Below are 19,961 nucleotides of genomic sequence, written 5' to 3'. Positions count from 1 at the left end.
ATTAAAAAAAAATGACAAAAAATAATTATAAATATTGCAAAATAATTTTGCAAAAACATGTGAATTAAAAAAATGGGGGGGGCTAACTTTGTCCCTAAATGCCCTAGAACAGTTGTTTTTCTTTCTAAATGTGTATAAAAATTCAGTCTTTCTAAATGTGAAAAAATAATTTTTCTACGGGTAACGGTTAAAAAGTTATTCTAATTGTTTATAAGTAAGCAAAAAATCGACATGTTTTTGCAAAACAGTTTTACACTGTTTAAAATTATTTTTTGTCATTTATTTTTAATTAAGGTAATAGTATAAATGTTCTTCTTTCATAAACTATCTGAAGTATTATTGTAACCTCGTAATTTTCTGACTTATAGTGTTGCAAAAAAAATGAATTTGGGAAAAACAAATTAAATAACTTTTAAACTATTTGACCAATTGCTTTGAAATTTAAAATATAATTTAAGTACAAGAAGTCTCGGCATTCCGTGTAATAAGAAGATTCTAAGTTAATTTTTACCTAAGTTATGAATATTTATAAAAACTTAACATTTATGATTTATTTTGCAACTTTCTAAGCAACCAATAAGGATGGACATATTCAGCGAATGCCATATTGAAGTTTTTTTATACGATTTATGACTTTCTTACTCTCAAATTTGTTTAAAGTGCTTAACTTTTTGGTAGTAGGCGAAAAAAGCGATAATTTACCGTTTTTCGATCTTCATTTGTTTATAACTATGTATATCATCAAAATCGGCTGCAGGAAACATATAGGTTAATAATATAGATGTCCATACTACTCAAAAAATTTGGTTTCGGCCTGGAGGGGGATGTGTCACGAGAAAAATCTTATTTCTCTGGACTATAAGGCCCAGACCCTCTAAACTACTTTAATTCTATAAATGGGCTATAATTTTCCGTGGCCCATTCAGGTAAAATATCAATAAATAGGCATCTACGTATAAAATTTTAAACAATTCCTACATTTCTGCTGGATATGTCATATCAGAATATTGTAGATGCCTTATAAGGTATTAATTTTATTTACTTAATTAATTGTTAATCATTGTAGTACATTTCTATTTATAATTTTTTTTAATTTATTAATATAGCATGTAGACCAGTAAGGATCTGTTTCTAGGTGGATGTGAGAGGTGGCATTCAGATTTTTTGCGGATAAAGTTAGGTGATAACTTCTTTAATAATAATTGATTTATGCTCCTTCTTAAATATGCCCGGAACATTAATAAAAAAAATTAAATATTTAAAAATTTCAAAAAGTTTCGTTTTTTTTCTAATTTGTTTGCTTATAACTTAAAAACTATTCATTTTAGAACAAAGTCCTATGAAAATAAAACAAAGATAATTAAATTTTCTATCAGATGCGATTGGTTAAAAATGTCTTAATTTATCACCCTTGCTTCAAAATAGCAATAAATATAAAATAAGGGGGCAAAACAAGCCTGTCATTATTCAATGATTTTCCATCACTTAGGTTACACTTGGAACCTTCCTAATTCGCTTAGAAAATTTTTGTATTGTGCTAAGATCGTACACCAAATTTCATTAAAATTGACTTACTAGATTTTGCATAATAATTTTGCAATCAAAACTTTTTTTAAAAAATAAAATTTTTTTAAAATCTTGCACAACAAAAACTAGAACATACAAAGATTTGTCAATTTTCCTACATATAAAGAAGTACTCCACCTATCTAATGCACTTTATAGAATTGAAATTGGATTACTTAAGCAGCCTCAGCAATGTTTTAAAATTATAAACAATTTTTTGGCTTATAAACAAATTAGTGCTGTGGCCAGGAGGGGGTGCTACGGGCTCCTTTATTTAGATGGACTTACCCAAGTTTTTTTATGTATTTTGACCCGTACAACACGAATTTTTTGGGTAACAGTTGATCCGGATGTCGATAAGATTGTTATAAACAAAGAACTTGAGGAATTACGTAACATCGATTTTTCGCAAAATAAAACATTTTTTTGTATTTCTTGGGTAATTCTAAGCAAAAAATGTTCTTACAAGTTATTTCGTAGGATCATAGCCACCTTTACTTTACAAGCCATGAAGAGGAAAAGGCAACGTCGCAATTGATGACGTCCGTAGTCCGACTTTCGGACTACCGCTTTTGAAACTACGATTTAAAGTACAAATTCTGGTAAAATTTATAGTATTTTTTGAGTTGAATAAGAAAATATTATTAATTGGAAGTTTGTACAAAATAATATTAAAAGTAATTTCTTGTAAGTAACGTTTATTATACAAAAAAAAACCAATAACAAGAATATAAACGGGATTCATTTTTTTCGAATCCTAAGAAAACTAATAAGTATTTTTGAAAAATTTAAACGCAGAATGAAAGATTACGTTAGGACCGAGGGCCGAAAGTCCCTGAAAACTTCTATGTTTATTTTAATAAGTTACAGGGGTGAAAAATTAAGAAAATTTAGTGTGATTTTAGTTTCAAATATGTCATTAAAAAAACATTTTATTCATTCTAAGGGACTTTCTGCCCTCGATAATAAAGTAATCTTTCATTCTGCGTTTAAATTTTTCAAAAATACTTATCAGTTTTCTCAGGATTCGAAAAAAATGATTACATTTAAAATAGAGGCGTCAAAATTTTACATTTTGTTCCTTTCCACTTAAAGTTTGTCGCACTTATTTAGAAACACACTGAATTGATAAAGAACAAATCTAGTTGTTAAACATAAGCGAATTAATCAATAAAACAGAATGTTAAGAAAACCGGAGTCTATAGTTGGGTTTTAATTTCAGTATTTTATAAATGTCCGGTACACCATAAAAATTTAGCTGGTTAGCAACAATATTATTACAGCGGTATTTTAAAAGAATTAGGCTATAACATTTTAAAAAAATCACTTAAATAACAGATTTAGGAAATATAAGACATTAAAAATGACAAAATTTTTAAGTGGACGGATTTCTATATGCACCTAAGTTTATATAAAAATATATTATATTGATCTAAAATCATCTTAATAACATACCTTTTAATGTTCTTTATAATTTGGAGCACGAAATATTGTAAAATATTTCAGTTTCTCTGTAAATACAGTGAAAATTATTTAAAAACAAATGAGAACTGTCCGAATTAATCGGTCTACCAATAGATGTTGCCAAATTTCAACTTCATGGCTTGTTAAGTAAAGGTGGCTATGGTAGGATGCATAGTTTTCGAGATAAACGCGGTGGAATTTTCAAAAAATCGATAAATTGCAATTTTTGAACGCGAATAACGTTTGATTAAAAAATAAAATAGCAATTCTGCTGACAGCATTTGAAAGTTTAAGTCAAATTATACCGGTTTTAATTATTTGCATTGCTAAAAATTAATTTTTTTATTATTAAACAAAGCTATTTGTTCATAAGCCAAAAAATTGTTTATACATTTAAAACATTGCTGGGGCCCCTTAAATAATCCGATTTTAATTCTGTAAAGTGTATTAGATAGGTAGAGCACCTCTTTATATGTAAAAAAATTAGCCAACTTCTAAATGGTCTACTTTTTGTTCAGAAAGATTTTAAAAAATTGGAACTTTTTTAAAAGCATTTAGATTGCAAATTTATTATGCAAAATTTATTACGTCGATTTTAATGAAATTTGGTACACCATTTAAGTATGTTACAAAGAATTTCCTAAGCGAATTACTAAGGTTCTACGTGCCACCAAAGTGGTAAAAAAATATTGAATAACAACAGACTTACTTTGCCCCCTTATTTTGTATTTATTGCTATATTGCAGAGAAGGTAATACCTTAAGACATTTTTTACCAGTCGTGTATCATACAAAATTCAATGATCTTTATTTTATTTTTATACGACTTTGTTCCAAAACGAATCGTTTTAAAGTTATAAGCAAAGAAAGCAGAAAGAAATCGATGTTTTTCGAAATTTTTAAATATTTTAATTATTTTATTAATGTTCCGGGCATATTTGAGAAGGAGCATAAGTCAATTATTATTACTGAAGGTGTCACCTAACTTTATCTTCAAAAATCCGAATGCCACCTCTCACATCCAAAAATATCCCTTTTTTCGCAGATCCTTACTGGTCTAATGTGGTTTTGCGTTTTTCGAGCAACTAAAGTTATAATTTTAAGACAGCTCAAAGTTTTACAGATTACTTAAAAAATTGCAATTTGAGTTTTTACAATTTTTGTAAAAATTCGTCTTAGTAATGTATATTTATACAGCATCAGAAAGTAGAGATTAATTTCAACGCACAAAAAGCGCATCGGTTTTTTTTTAAAAAGCAAATGTTTTGACTTGAGAATTTTCTATTAAAAATTAGGACTAATCCACTGAAATGTTACATTTAGTGTGCATTTTTCTTAGATGAGTCAATTTTATTTTTTTAATGTGTAGTGGGGTTCAGTAGAAGCTTAAGTTCAAGTTTTTGGGGTCGCCACCCTTGTCCCCCGGCCGCCCTATTGGAAAAAGTGCTGCAAAGGGCTTTCGCGCTGTATCTCCTAAACTGGCAACCCTACAGAAAATTTAGTTACACATAAAATGTAGCAAATTAAATTTTATACAATTTTATATCTATTACTTCTTATCGTCAAGTTACCAACAAAAAAGTTATAAACAAAAATAAGAGAAAATTTTGTAAGAAATTTCCTTTTGGAGGTTATAACTTTTTTTCCTTTCATTTCAGAATAAAATAACATAATAGCTATTTTGTAGAGGATTTTTCAATGAACAATTTTCATTATAAAGTTGTTTAATTTTATGTATTATCTAGGTTTTACAGCGCTCCAAACTTTACCAGATTCTCTAATATTCTCATAGGAATACAATAAAAACAATACTTAAATTAAAATTACGTTATGCCGACCACGAAATTCAAATTTAAGGTGAATGACGAGTTTTGATCATTTTTTATGTTTTCGAGGTCGCTGAATCCGAGTATGAAGTTTATTTTTATCTAGAGTTGGTGGAACATGTTCAAAAGTCAAATTTTATACAAAAATGCCAAAAATTAATTTTTATGATCTTTCAAATTTACCTCCCTGTATCATTGGTCGCTGTAAATATTTCCTTTTGAAACTTTTACTGTGTCATCTTTGAGGTATTTAGATAACAATAAAATTTGTCCAAAATGTTTAGAAGCATTATAAAAGGAGTTGCTAATTTTTAAACATTTTGTCAACATATTTCGTTAGTTTCATGTTTAGTTAAAAAATTTGAGTGACAAACTTTTTAGTTTATAATTTTAACCAACACAGCAATAAAATATGATTCATGAAGAAGTTCTTTGGAAAATTTTAAGTAAAAAAATACAATAGGAAAAAGTTAAGTTACTTCATAGACAAGCGGCACACCACAAAAACGCTTATATATCGAGATCCTGCTCACGGTGTGGTGGATGGCTAATTTTAATCATACTTTATGATTTTGATATCAAAAATCGTTTTTTTTGTTCTTCTTAAGAATTTTGCATTTTGCGGTTGTGTCATTCTTCTTCTGGACCGGCGAATTTGTCCTCAAACAACTTCTTGAGCCTTTTCGATATATAATTACGGTTATAAGTTTTATAGTGGGGAGAACGGTCAAAAATACATTAGTAATAGCTTAGGAATGTTAAAATCATAATAATTTGTATGAATAAGAAATATATATAGATAGAAAAGTAAGCCTAACCTTTTTTTTTATTGTATCCCTGTGAGCATTCGAGCATCTGGTCAAGTGTGGAGCCCTGTAAAACCTGTATAAATAAATAGAATTAAATAACCTTATAGTGAAAATTGTTCGCTGAAAAACCCTCTACAGAATTGTTATACTGCTATTTTATTTTAAAATGAACTGAAAAAAAGTTATAACCTCCAAAAGGAAACTTGTTAAAAAATTTTTACTTATTTTTGTTTATATCTTTTTTGTTGGTCACTTGACGATAAAAAGTAATAGAAACAAAATTGTATAAAATTAATTTTCTACATTCTATTTTTAATTAGATTTTCCATAGGGTTGGTAATTTACGAGATATAGCGCGAAACCCCTTTGCACACCATTTCCAAGATGGCGGCCGGGGAACAAGAGTGGCGACCCCAAAGACTTGAACTTAAGCTTCTACTGATACCACCTACACATTAAAGAAATAAAATTGACTCCTCTAACAAATGCAAGGTATGGCCTAAAAAATGTAACATTTTAATGGCCTAGACGCTTTTTCTATATCAAAATAAACAGGGATATAAATATTTTTATTAAAAAATAAATTCAGTCTGTTTGAGACATAAGATAAGTTTTTATAAAATTTTGTGAAATAATTTTTTATGGAAAACAAAAATAAAAAACTTCTGCCAAACTTTGTTTGCAAACTTTATTATGTAAAATGCAGTCATGTTTTTGAATACTTTGCTTGAAATTGTTATTTATATTGAAATTAATAATTAATATATTTTTTGACATGACATTTTAGAGGTGCTGTCCAGTACGTCCGTTTGGGCACCACCACTTTACAAACTGAAACCTTAGACTCAGCTGATTACAATGTAGTTCGAAGAATTCCTTACCCGACTTACGTCAACGGTCGCCAGTACGATGACATAGCTCTACTTCAGTTAGACAGACCAGTGCAATTTACAGAATATATACAACCTATATGTCTGTTTGCTTCCACCGACTTATCTAACGTGCAACTTACTGCTACTGGTTGGGGAAAAACTAGCAATTACGGCAGTATTGCCAAAGACTTGCAAAAAGTCGATCTGGATTATGTGCCCAATGACGTTTGTCAAAAAGCGTACAGTATAATTCCTAAAGATGAGCTGCCATATGGAATCATAGATACGTCACAGTTGTGTGGTGGTACACAAGATGGATCCAAAGATACTTGTCAGGTAATTTTTTTGTTTTATAAATATTTGTCCTCAGTCCGCCATCTTAAGCAAGTATGTATATGGTATCATGATGTTTGAGTAACTGTGGTTGACTATTCAACTCTATTTTGAGCCTTATCAGATGCTTCCGCAAGGGAGAGTCCTGTGATTTTTTATATTAAATCAGACCAAAAATCTGCCTCTTGATCTTTTGCCTTCGACTCTACTTTCAACGATCCGTCTCTCCATGCCCTTTTTTCTTCTATTGATATGACTTTTACGCCATTTAAAAGAACGAAAAAATCACACGAAAAATAATTTACAAGTTTGCCAACAATTATCTAAATTACATAAAAATTCTTTGAAAAATTCAAATATTTTTCCCGAGATCAATTTTGATCAAAAACATTTGAAACAAGTAAGAGTGCTTTTGGACTTAACACGTATATTCATGAATTTTTTTCCGATTTTTTAAGGATAACTTTTAGGGAGCTAAAAATTTCTTTAAACGGGTTTCTCAATACATACATAGGTATTCACTTTCCAGTACCTGATCCCAAATAAGAATCTAGTGGATTGCAAATTTTACAATTATAACCCTCTATAGCCGCTAATTAAAATCTACCCCGGTAAAGGGCTAATTCGTAATGTCAAAAACTAATAAAAACTAGTGAAAAATGTGGCATTGATTATAATATTACATCCACAATAATTCACTGTTGTATTTAATAATTTTATGGACAAATCATGGACAAAATTTACGTGGACAAATCATATACAAATATTACGTTGTAGAGGTCTTTGATCGTTTAAAATGGCTTATGTTTCACCGATCACCAATGTAAAATCAATATGATTTTGAAACGTTTGTCTTTTGGCATCAAATATCATAGTTCAGCACCAAAATTATAATACCAAATTATTTATTTTTGAGCGCCAAAATATTCAGTTGTGAAGTTTATTTATCTATTTCAGCAGCAACTTCTTGTTGTTGATACCACAAAACTTACTGGATCACTAGATATTTGAAAACTAAAATAACCAAGAATCGGGATCAAGGGTGTAACAAAAATACAGGTCATAAATGTAATCACATATTTTGGGACCAAAAATAGTTCGACTGAACCTAACTTACCTTAGTACAAATGTGCACATAAAAAAAGTTACAGTCCTTTGAAGTTACAAAATGAAAATCGATTTTTTCCAATATATCGAAAACTATTAGAGATCTTTTATTGAAAATAGACATGTGGCATTTTTATGATAGTAGTATCTTAAGAAAGGATTATAGTGAAATTTGGACACCCCATAAAGATTTTATGGGGGTTTTCTTCCTTTAAACCCTCCCAAACTTTTGTGTACGTTCCAATTTATTTATTATTGTAGTACCATTAGTTAAACACAATATTTTAAAAAGTTTTTTGCCTCTTAGTACTTTTTCGAAAAGTCAGGTTTTATCAAGATATTTTGAATATTTGTCAAATCCACCACATATTTGTATATGGTTAAGTACGATTATGGAGACTTGGTAATAATATGAAAATTTATTTATGATTTACATTTTTAGGTATATTTTGAACCATATTAAAAAAGAAGTAATATCTCGATAAAAAGGGCCTTCTCGAAAAAATACAAAGAGGCAAAAAAGTTTTAAAAACACTGTGTTTAACTAATGGTACCGCAGTAAAAGCTTAATTGGAACATACACAAACACTGGGGGGGGGGGTTAAAAGAACAAAACCCTCATAAAATTTTTATGTAAACATATTAAAAAAGAAGCCGCAACTCAATAAAAACTGCCTTATCGAAAAAATACTAAGAGGCAAAAACGTTTTAAAAATATTGAATTTAACTAATGGTACCACAATAATAATTTAATTGGAACGTACACAAAAGTTTGGGGGAGGTTTAAGGGAACAAAACCCCCATAAAATTTTTATGGGGTGCACAAATTTCACTGTAATTCTTTTTAAGATGTTCCTGCCATAAGAATGCCACATGTCCATTTTCAATAAAAAATCTCTAATAGTTTTCGATATATTCGAAAAAATCGATTTTCATTTTGTAACTTCAAAGGGCTGTAACTTTTTTTATGTGCATATTTGTACTAAGGTAAACTAGGTTAATTCGAACTATTTTTGGTCTCACAATATGTGACTTAATTTATGACCTGTATTTTCGTTACACCCATATTTAAGCCCCAATAACATAGGCATACACAATTATGCATTCTAGCACTAAAATTAAAAACATCAGTAGGTATACTCAGACAGAAAGGTAGTTGTTAGGCCGTGTGAAGATAGAAACTGTATGCCAGGTACTTTGGCCAAATTATGCAAATAATGCCAAATAATTTATTTATTTCATTTCGAATGTGATGACTGAGTCCATATTTTAAATGTGATTCAGTAGATTCGTGATGATGAGTTATTTCAGTTTTAAACAAACGAATAGCTTCAGAAGCTGAATACAGCATCAAAAAATAAAAAGAATGATACCTAAAACTGACAGACCTTACGACCTACCTTCCTTACCTGGGTTTTCAAAATGGACCAGCCTTTCCCCCCTTTAACAGCCTTTTAAGCTTTCTCTGTTTTGGTAAAAGTTTTATTCTGTTTTCGACGTTTTATTGCGCTAAAGAGACCCCTAGTAAGCTGCACCCCCATTATCGCTAATAAAGTTCGGAATAGGCAAAAAGTTTAGTGCTATTTAAATGCTAATTAGTTACTCTAAGCCGAATTTTGTTGCTCAAACTGTTGACCAGGAAATCGCGTTGAAAGTGAGGGAGTCCAGCTTAATGGCAAGCTGCACCCACCCACACCAAAAAAGTTCAAACTTCTTGATTTTTTTGGTGAAAAATTTACTTGTATTTATGTGCTAATTAGATGCTCTAATCCGAATTTTGTTACTCAAACCGTTGACCAGGAAATAAGTTGAAAGTGGGGGGTCCAGCTTAATGGCAAGCTGCACCTCCACGCCGAAAAAAGTTTAAAATTCTTGATTTTTTTCTGAAAAATTGACTTCTATTTATGTGCTAATTAGCTTCGGATTTTGTTGCTCTAAGCGTTAAGCAGGAAATCTAATTGAAAGTGGGGCGGGGCCAGCTTCTCATTAGACGTATCTACAACGAAAGACTTTTGTATATTCAATAAAACAATAAGAAATAAAATCAGCGATATATCTCGATGGTACGTGTTTCCTAAATTATTTTAGAACCAAATATATACGAGCAACTAATTTATTTAACATAGAACACAGACATATATAGCGCGGAGCAAGGTCGGCTGGGATAAACTAATGCATTTGCAAGTTCTGCGGTTAGCAAAAAAAATGGATACCAATATATTTCGATAGTATGTGTTCAGTAGAATATTTTAATACTAGATATGTGCGAGCAGCTAATTTATTTTACACGAGACAGAGGAATATAAAGCGCGGTGCAATGTTGGGAGTGAAGAAGTAATAAATTTTTTAAGCTCTACGGTTAGCAACATAATCGGCTACCGGCATATTTCGATAAATCACTATAAATTATTTTAGTACCATGTACGAACAACTAATTTACTTAAAATAGAACAGAAACACATATAGCGCGGAGCAAGGTCGGATGGGATAAACTAATGCATTTGCAAGTTCTACGGTTAGCAACATAATTGGATACCAATATATCTCGATAGCACGAGTTCCTTAGAATATTTTAATACTAAATGTGTGCGAGCAACTCATTTATTTTACACGAGAGAGAAGAATTTAAAGCGCGGTGCAATGTTAGGAGTGAAGAAGTAATAAGTTTTTAAGTTCTACGATTAGCAAAATAGTCGGATACCGGCACATTTCAATAAATCATGTTCCCTACAATATTTTAGTATCAAATATGTGCGAGCAACTTATTTATTTTACACAAGACACAGGAATTTAAGGCGCGATGCAACGTTGGTTGGGACGAACTAATAAATTCTTAAGTTCTACGTTTGCAACATAATCGGGTGCCGGTATATTTCGATAATACGTGTTCCCTAGTATATTTTAATACCAAATATGTGCGAGCAACTAATTTATTTTACACGATACAGAGGAATATATAGCGTGGTACAATAATGGGTGGGGTGAACTAATAAATTTTTAAGTTCAACTGTTAGCAACAGAATTGGATACCAATATATTTCGATAATACCTGTTGCCTACCATATTTTAGGACCAAATATGTGCAAGCAACAAATTTATGTTACACGAGGCACAGAAATATAAAGCGCGGTGCAAGAAGTGCTTAGGGTACACCGCACATGGGCAGCATGCCCAGGGGGCGGGAAATCAAAAACCAAACAAATAGGACAAGTAACGGCCGCGGCGGAGAGAAATCCGGTACTATTTTTATTAAAAATATAGCGTCAGTGGAATCACCAACTTGAGTAAATTCTGTTGTAAGAGTTTAGCTTATTTATAAAAGTCTGCCAGTGTAAATTATTAATCTGATTTCATTACAGCTGAACACGTATGTTTGAGTATACCTATGTATTCACAACCTGCTATATAAGCAAAATAGCACTTAACTTATCTTAATGTATACTCGCATTTGTTCTACGTAAACTTGGAAATTTTAAGAACTTTATACATATTCGCCTATAGCCCATTTATTATATTTAGTCTGGGCTGATTATATTTACCAGCAATTTTATTGCTGGAGTCGTAGCTTATGCTTATATATTTTAATAATATAGGTATGCAAAGTCAGCAGATAGTGTGCTACTTTTTTTATAAACAAAATGAGGCCCGAAAATCGAGTTTTTTTCAATTATTGCTCTATAACTCCGAAGATTTTAACTTTACAACAAAAACACTCAAATAAAAATTCACCGCAATTAAATCCTGCATAGGGATATGTTTTCTTCGATCTGCTCCGATGAAAAGTTCCCTCGGAAAATTTGAGTTTTCCCAACAAAATCTTTAATTTTCAAATAAAGTTTTAGATAAGTAATTATCTATTTATTATTGGATTATAGTTCCAGAGGCTGGTGAAAATTAAACGATTATTTTATCAACAATTCAATTGTTAATTAATAATTTACGGTCGCAATAATAACCAAAATAATTATGATACGATGATCAAACTTTGAAATCTTATAAAGATGAGATGCCTATTTAATATTTTGTCGACAAAATATAAATTTTTTATTTTTTGCATAATCTTTAAATGTTTAAAAAAAATAGTTATAAACCAATTAACGTTTATCAGAAAGTTTTTATTATATTCTAATTTTAAAAATAGTTACAATGCGTATTTCAAATATCTTGAAAATGAATGGTTTAAAACTTTTTTACAACCATTTGCAAAAAAAGTTATGAAACCGCAAAGTAAACATACGATTACTGCGTTGTTTATAATTTTTTAAAATTCTTTCAAAGGTAAAAGTGAGTTTAAAGTACAAGCTAATTACTTACAAAAAATATCGGTTATTAGGTTAATGGTTATATTTTAATTAAAGATTATAAATATTTTTTTGTAATTTACACGCGCGAAAGTAGATTAATACAGTACCGTAGCATTGTATTATGTATTATACCCGTCCACATACACAACTCGCGCGAGTTTAAAGCGTGTCAGTCGCTTCGAGTGAACATCTCCGGCTCTGTATCAAGCCTACTTTCGCGCTAAAAATTACAAAAAAAGTATTTTAACCTTTGATTAAAATAGAAGCATTGAACTAATATTTGACATTCTTGTGAGTAATTAGATTGTACCACAGACTCACTTTTAAGCTTTGAAACAATTAAAACAAATTATAAACAACGGAGACATCGTAAATTTATTTTGCTGTTTCATAACTTTTTTGCAAATGGTTGGAAATTTTTTTGAAGCATTCATTTTCAAGACCTTTGAAATACGCATTTTGAGTAGTTTTTAAAATTAGAATATAATAAACAATTTCTGAGAAATGTTAATTTGTTTATAACTATTTTTTTAAACATTTAAAGATTATGCAAAATAATAAAAAATTTATATTTTGAAGACAAAATATTAAATAGGCATCACATCTTTATAATCTTTCTAAGTTTGATCAATGTCTCATGATTATTTTGGTTTTTATTGCGACTGTAAATTGTTAATTAACAATTGAATTGTTGCTAAAATATTTGTTTAATTTTCACCGGCTTCTGGAGTTATAATCTATACCAAGAAGGCTTTTATTTCACCAAGTTATTTAATAATTGATAAATATTTACTAGCCCAAAAAATTTATTTGGAAATTCGAGATTTTGTTGGGAAAACCCACATTTTCCGAGAAAAAAGTTTCGTCGGAACAAATCGGGAAAAACATGCCTATATGTAGAATAAAATTGGGGTGAATTTTTATTTGAATGTTTTTGGTGTAAAGTTAAAATCTTCGGAGTTATAGACCAATAATTGAAAAAAACACAATTTTCGGTGGAAAATTGTCGTCGGAGCAAATCGGGAAAAACATATCTCTATGCAGAATTTAATTGCGGTGTTTTATTTTATTTGGGTGTTTTTGTTGTAATGTTAAAATCTTTGGAGTTATAGAGCAATAATTGAAAAAAACTCGATTTTCGGGCCTCATTTTGTTTATAAAAAAAGTAGCACACTATCTGCTGACTTTGCATACCTATATTATTAAAATAGAAATACATACGATTTGTCGGCGCCATTTTGTTAATAGAAAAAGTAGCACACTATCTGCGGACTTGGCATACCTACATTATTAATATATAGGATCATAATATTTTATTTCAGCAATGAAATTGCTGGTAAATAACCTTTATTTTTATTTTACTAATTAGACCAGCGTATTATAACTATTTTGTTTTTCAAAATTTAATAATTATGAAAAAAAAAACGAAAAAATTATATTTTGTCGATAAAATATTAAATAATCATCTCATCTTTATAATCGTTATAAGTTTGATCAATGTATCATGATTATTTTGGTTATTATTGCGATCGTAAATTTTTAATTAACAATTGAATTGTTGCTAAAATATTCGTTTAATTTTCACCGGCTTCTGGCATTACAATCTATACCAAGGAAGCTTTGATGTCTCTATGCAGAATTTAATTGCGGTGAAGTTTTATTTAAATATTTTTGTTGTAATGTTAAAATCTTTCTAGTTTTAGAGCAATAATTGAAAAAAAAATACGATTTGTCGGCGCCATTTTGTTTATAAAAAAAGTAGCACACTATCTGCGGACTTTGCATACCTATATTATTAATATACAGGATCTTATAATTCGATTCCAGCAATAAAATTGCTGGTAAATAACTTTTCCATGAAATTTGCTAATTAGCCAAGAGTATATTATACTATCCTTTATTACACTAACACATTTTTATCGCATTAAGAATTGATGCCGAGCTTGTATTTTGTCCCTATACTCTATTTCTGTTAGTCATTTTTATTTTCCGATTACATAATATACATACATACTTCCATATGTTGTAACAAACATACAAACTTTCACCAAGTAACCATCATGTTGAGGTACGATACGAAACGAATGTGAATTATAAATCTCTTAAAAAATAAAAAATCTTTGTGGATTGTAAGTGTTTTAAAAATAAAACAATTGAATATTAGTCTTAGAGGTGGTGTTGAAGCGGCTGAAATTTCATTCTTCGATGAGGCATCTTACCGTCCGATCAGATTCACTTCGTATTTGAGATTTGGATGCGCACTGTTGTTGACGTTCGGTTTTCCCAAAATTTTTTGAATTTAATTTTGGTAACACCTGGTCAAGTAAAATGCCTGCACGGTACCAAAATAAAATTCTGAAAATCTGGAAAAACCGAACGCCAAACATAGTGAATCCCAATTCCACATCCAAATCTCAAATACAAAGTGAATCTGGTCCGACTGTACACTGAAGAAGAAGTCACTAATGTAGTTTTACATTTTTTTAAAAACTGGTATATTTTAATACTACGTGTTCTATAGAACACTTTAATACTATGTAAATATATTATGTGCGAGCAAGTAACTTATTTACCGTAGAACAGAAAAACAGAGCGAGAAGTAACGTTGGATAGGCAATGTCTACATTAAAGAACTTAGTTTTTCGCCAATTTTTGCTACTAAAATATTCTAGGGAACACGTAGGTACTATCAAAATATATTGGTATCCAATTTTGTTGCTAATCGTAAGACTCGCAACTACATTAATTATTTATCCCAATTAACGTTGCTCCGAGCTTTATATGTCTTTCTGCCTTAAATAAATTAGTTGCTCGCACATATTTGGTACTAAAATATACTAGGAAACACGTATTATCCAAATACCCGATTTTGTTGCAACCGTAGAACTTAAGAATTTATTAGTTCGTCCTAACCAACATTGCACCGCGCTTTATATTCCTTTGTCTCGTATAACATAAATTAGTTGCTCGCTTATATTTAGTCATAAAATATTCTACGGAACACGTACTATCGAAATATATTGGTACCAGATTTTATTGCTAACCGTAGAACTTGCAAATGCATTAGTGTATCCCATCCGACCTTGCTCCGCGCTATATGTGTCACTCTCTATTGTCGTTTCCCCATTACCGAGGATCGTGATTTCTTTCAATATTCGTAACAATGTTTCTCCATTGGTCTCTAAGAGCTTCACAGAATGAGTTTCCAGCTAAATTATATATTTGGTCGGACCATCTAGTTGGTGATCGTCCTCTTAATCTTCTCCCCGGATCGTTTCCGAAACAATTAATCTCTCGAAATTGTCGTCACCTATGTGAACCACGTGACCAAAGAATTACAGAATTCGTTGCAGACATATTGTGGACAGCCTTTTTTAATATTGATTTCGTTTAGAATGGAAACGTTTGTCCTATGAGCCGTCCAAGGTATGCGCAGCATTCTTCTCCAGCACCACATCTCAAAGGCATCAATTTTTTGGCTCTCGCATGCGCGAAGAATCCAAGTCTCTGCTTTGTATAGAAATATTAGAAATACAAGGGCATTCACCAGTCTCATCTTGATATTTTGAGAGATAGATATGTCTTTCTAAACTTTAGTTAGGCGACTCATCGCATTTTTTGCCACACCAATACATCTCCCAACTTCTGCTTCACAGTTACCATCGTTAGTTATACTAGAGCTGAGATAGACAAAGGTGTTTACTATCTGGTAATCCTGTAACATGTTAAGCAGTTGAGTAGTGTCGAATCTGTATACCATCATTATTTTTGTCTTAGACTTATTGATTTTCAGACCAACTTTATCACTTTTGTACTCAACTCTTTGCAGAAGATCAAACATTTATTGCACATTTGCTGCTATAATTGCTTTGTCATCATGAAACCTTAAATTGGAGATTTTCCTACCAGCTACTGTCCACCGTCCCATCCTTCTAATACCATGCTCATGACATGTTCATCATAAATGCTAAGTAAGTGAGATTACAACAGGCATCCTTGTCTAGCACCTCTGTCGGTCTTGAATTGGTTTGAGAACTTCTGATCTAATCAAACTCTCGCTATATCGGACTGGTACAGATTTTTAATAAGTGTCACCAGGTGCATTGGTGCGCCCATTTTTATTAAAATTGACCACATATTTATCCAGCTTACACAATCAAATGCCTTTTGCTAGTCAACGAAGCATATAATCATAGGAACTTGAAATTCTCTAGACTTTTCAATAAGTTGTCTCAGGAGTTGATGAGCGCTTCCTCAGTCTGCGCCAGGATATGTTTTACAGTTGATGGCCGACGACTTCCATCTTGATCTTATTAAGATGTAATCTATTTGATTCCTTGTTCGTCCATCTGGGCTGCGCCATGTGTATAATATCCGTGGTTGATGTTCATATATGTGTGTTTGTAATTGTAAGACGTTTTTCTACACAGAACTTCACTAGACAGTCACCATTCTCATTTCTCTGTCCCAGTCCATTTTTGTCCAGCACTCCTTCAATATTTTCATTGGATGACCCCACTTGATGTGTCTCTGTTCTATGTTAAATAAATTAGTTGCTCGTACATATTTAGTACTAAAATAATTTATCGTGATTTATCGAAATATGCCGGTAGCCGATTATGTTGCTAACCGTAGAACTTAAAAATTTATTACTTCTTCACTCCCAACATTGCACCGCGCTTTATATTCCTCTGTCTCGTGTAAAATAAATTAGTTGCTCGCACATATTTAGCATTAAAATATTCTAGGGAACACGTGCTATCGAAATATATTGGTATCAGATTTTGTTGCTAACCGTAGAACTTGCAAAAATGCATTATTTTATCTCACCCGACTTTGCTCCGCGCTATATATGTCTCTGTTCCATGTTAAATAAATTAGTTGCTCGTACATATTAGGTAATAAAATAATCTAGGGAACACATATCATCGAAATATACCGCGATCTGATTTTATTTCTTATCGTTTTAGTGAATATACAAAAGTGTTTCTTTGTAGGTACGTCTAATGAGAAGCTGGCCCCGCCCCATTTTCAATTAGATTTCCTGCTTAACGCTTAAACATCAAGAAGTTTGAACTTTTCTCGGGGGGGTGCAACTTGCCATTAAGCTATACCCCCCCCCCCCCCACTTTCAACGCGATTTCCTGGTCAACGGTTTGAGCAACAAAATTCGGATTAGAGCAACTAATTAGCACATAAATAGCACTAAATTTTTTGTCTAGTCCGAACTTTATTCGCGATGGTTGGGGGTGCAGCTTAATAGGGGTGCTAAAGGGTTTGAATCCGACTCAATTTCTGACTCTGAATCAAAAAGTGGAGCATCATCAGTTAGGTTAGTAACGTGGTCTAGCGTAGTAGGCACGTCAGTTGGTTGCTTAGCCATCGCAATACTTAATTTTGTTCGTCTGCTACTTCTATTCCTTTGGCATATATACTAAAATAAAAATACTTTAAATTCAGTTTGATACGCCACTGCTATTACTTCAGTTCAGTAAATTATAAGTTTCTCAATAATTATTCTTTCAAAATGACACTTAAAAGTCAGTAATATTATACAATGTATTAATATACATGTATATGTACCTATGTAACTACTATTAATACTATATTTTTGCAAAATAACGTAATCTTGACCCTATAGGTATACTATAATACTTACGATGTTTACAATCACAATTTGACAGCAAGAAACTGAATTGACGATAAATATGTACCTACTATATTACAAAAACAAGGGAAATATACAACAATGTACAAACTATAGGGCTATAAAACTGCTTAGCCACACCATGAAAATATGGGAAAGAGTAATTGACAGACGGATACGTGAAGAGACCGAAATATCCGAGAATCAATTTGGCTTTATGCAGGGTAGATCAACAACAGATGCAATTTTCATTATAAGGCAGTTGATGGAAAAATACAGGAGTAAAGAAACAAACGCTCATATGGTATTCATTGATCTTGAGAAAGCATATGATAGAGTTCCTCGAGAGATTCTGTGGTGGACACTCAATAAGAAAGGAGTCCCTGGTGAATATGTAAAGATTGTGAGGGATATGTATGAGGGAGTAACGACTAGTGTTAGGACAGGTGTGGGAGAGACTGATAAATTTCATGTGAAAGTAGGACTGCACCAAGGTTCTGTGCTTAGTCCGTATTTATTCTCATTAGTTTTGGACCAGATAACAACGAAACTACAGGGTAACATTCCATGGTGCTTAATGTATGCTGATGATGTCGTGTTAGTAGGAAATAGTGAAAGAGACTTAGAACAAAAACTGGAAAAGTGGAGACAAGCTCTGGAGGAAAAAGGTTTAACACTTAGTAGGACAAAAACAGAGTATTTGGAATGATCATTTAAAGATGGAGCTACTACAAATAAAATGGTATCTTTGGATGGTGAAATGATTGTGAAAAGCAATAGTTTTAAGTACCTAGGATCGGTATTACAGAGTAATGGAGAAATAGATGGAGATGCATGCAGTAGAATTAGGGCTGGATGGATGAAGTGGAAAGAAGCGAGTGGTGTGTTGTGTGACAGAAAAATTCCAATGAAGCTGAAGGGAAAATTCTATAAAACAGCCATAAGACCGGCTATGATGTACGGAACTGAATTTTGGGCAGTGAAAAAGAAAGAGGAACAACGAATGCATGTGGCGGAAATGAGAATGCTTAGATGGATGAGTGGAGTGACAAAGAAGGATAAAATTAGAAATGAGTATATTAGGGGAAGTCTAGGTGTGGCACCAATTGATGCCAAAATGAGAGAGCATAGGTTAAGATGGTTTGGTCATGTTCAACGTCGAGACGTTAATCACCCAATACGAAGAATAGCTGAAGTGCAGATTCCTGGAAGGAGTAGGAGAGGAAGACCAAAGAAGACCTGGCGGGAGGCGATAAGGCAGGACATGTTGGTAAAGGGGATTAACATTGATATGACCCAAGACAGAATTGTGTGGAGAAATGCAATTAGGGAAGCCGACCCCGCATAGGGATAAGGCAAAGAGAATGATGATGATGATGTACCTACTATATTATTATAACAGGATGTCCCAAAAGTAGCGAACCGGTTGAATATTTCGCGAAATGAACATCCAAAATAAAATTTCAATATTTTTCAAAAATCATTGCCCCCCACTTCACCCCTGGAGGGTGGAGTGAGGGGTAACTTTAAAATCATAAGCAGAAATCTCCATTTTTTTATTACAGATTTGTATTCCTTACGTAAAAATAAGTAACATTTATTTGAGAGATTGTTTAGAATTGTGGATAGATGGCGCTCTAATCGGAAAAAAACAATTTATCCTGTACGATGTATAAAACGATACACTAATCTCCGACTGAAACGGTCTAATATTAGACCCAAACCGTCTCATACCTCGAGAAATACACTTCCAAATGAAAAACCAAAAAACACGTGTTTAATATTTTTCAAAAACCTATAGAACACTAAACACGACTCCCCACTCTATCCCATGGAAGTGGGGTGGGGGTAACTTTAAAATCTTAAATAGAAATCGCCATTTTTTATCGCAAATTTGGATTCCTCATGAAAAATAAGAAATATTTATTTGAGACATTTTTTAGAATTGTTGATGTATGGCGCTGTAATTGGAAAAATACGATTTACTAGCGCCATGTATCAACAAATCTAAAAAATATTTCGAATAAATGTTACT

The 19,961-nt window shown here is 31.8% G+C and overlaps 1 protein-coding gene across 1 annotated transcript in view; it reads left to right on the top strand.

Annotated features, from left to right (window-relative positions):
• Window positions 1-19,961, top strand: part of LOC114338991 (serine proteinase stubble-like) — a 70,824-nt gene that overhangs the window by 44,403 nt on the left and 6,460 nt on the right. The window contains exon 5 of the mRNA XM_028289619.2: window positions 6,451-6,871. Coding sequence (XP_028145420.2) covers window positions 6,451-6,871 — 421 coding nt within the window. The remainder of the gene's footprint in view (window positions 1-6,450; window positions 6,872-19,961) is intronic.

This window comes from Diabrotica virgifera, chromosome 4 (assembly GCF_917563875.1).
Source record: "Diabrotica virgifera virgifera chromosome 4, PGI_DIABVI_V3a".
Taxonomy (NCBI): Eukaryota; Metazoa; Arthropoda; class Insecta; order Coleoptera; family Chrysomelidae; genus Diabrotica; species Diabrotica virgifera.
This window is presented reverse-complemented; position numbering and strand designations above follow the sequence as displayed.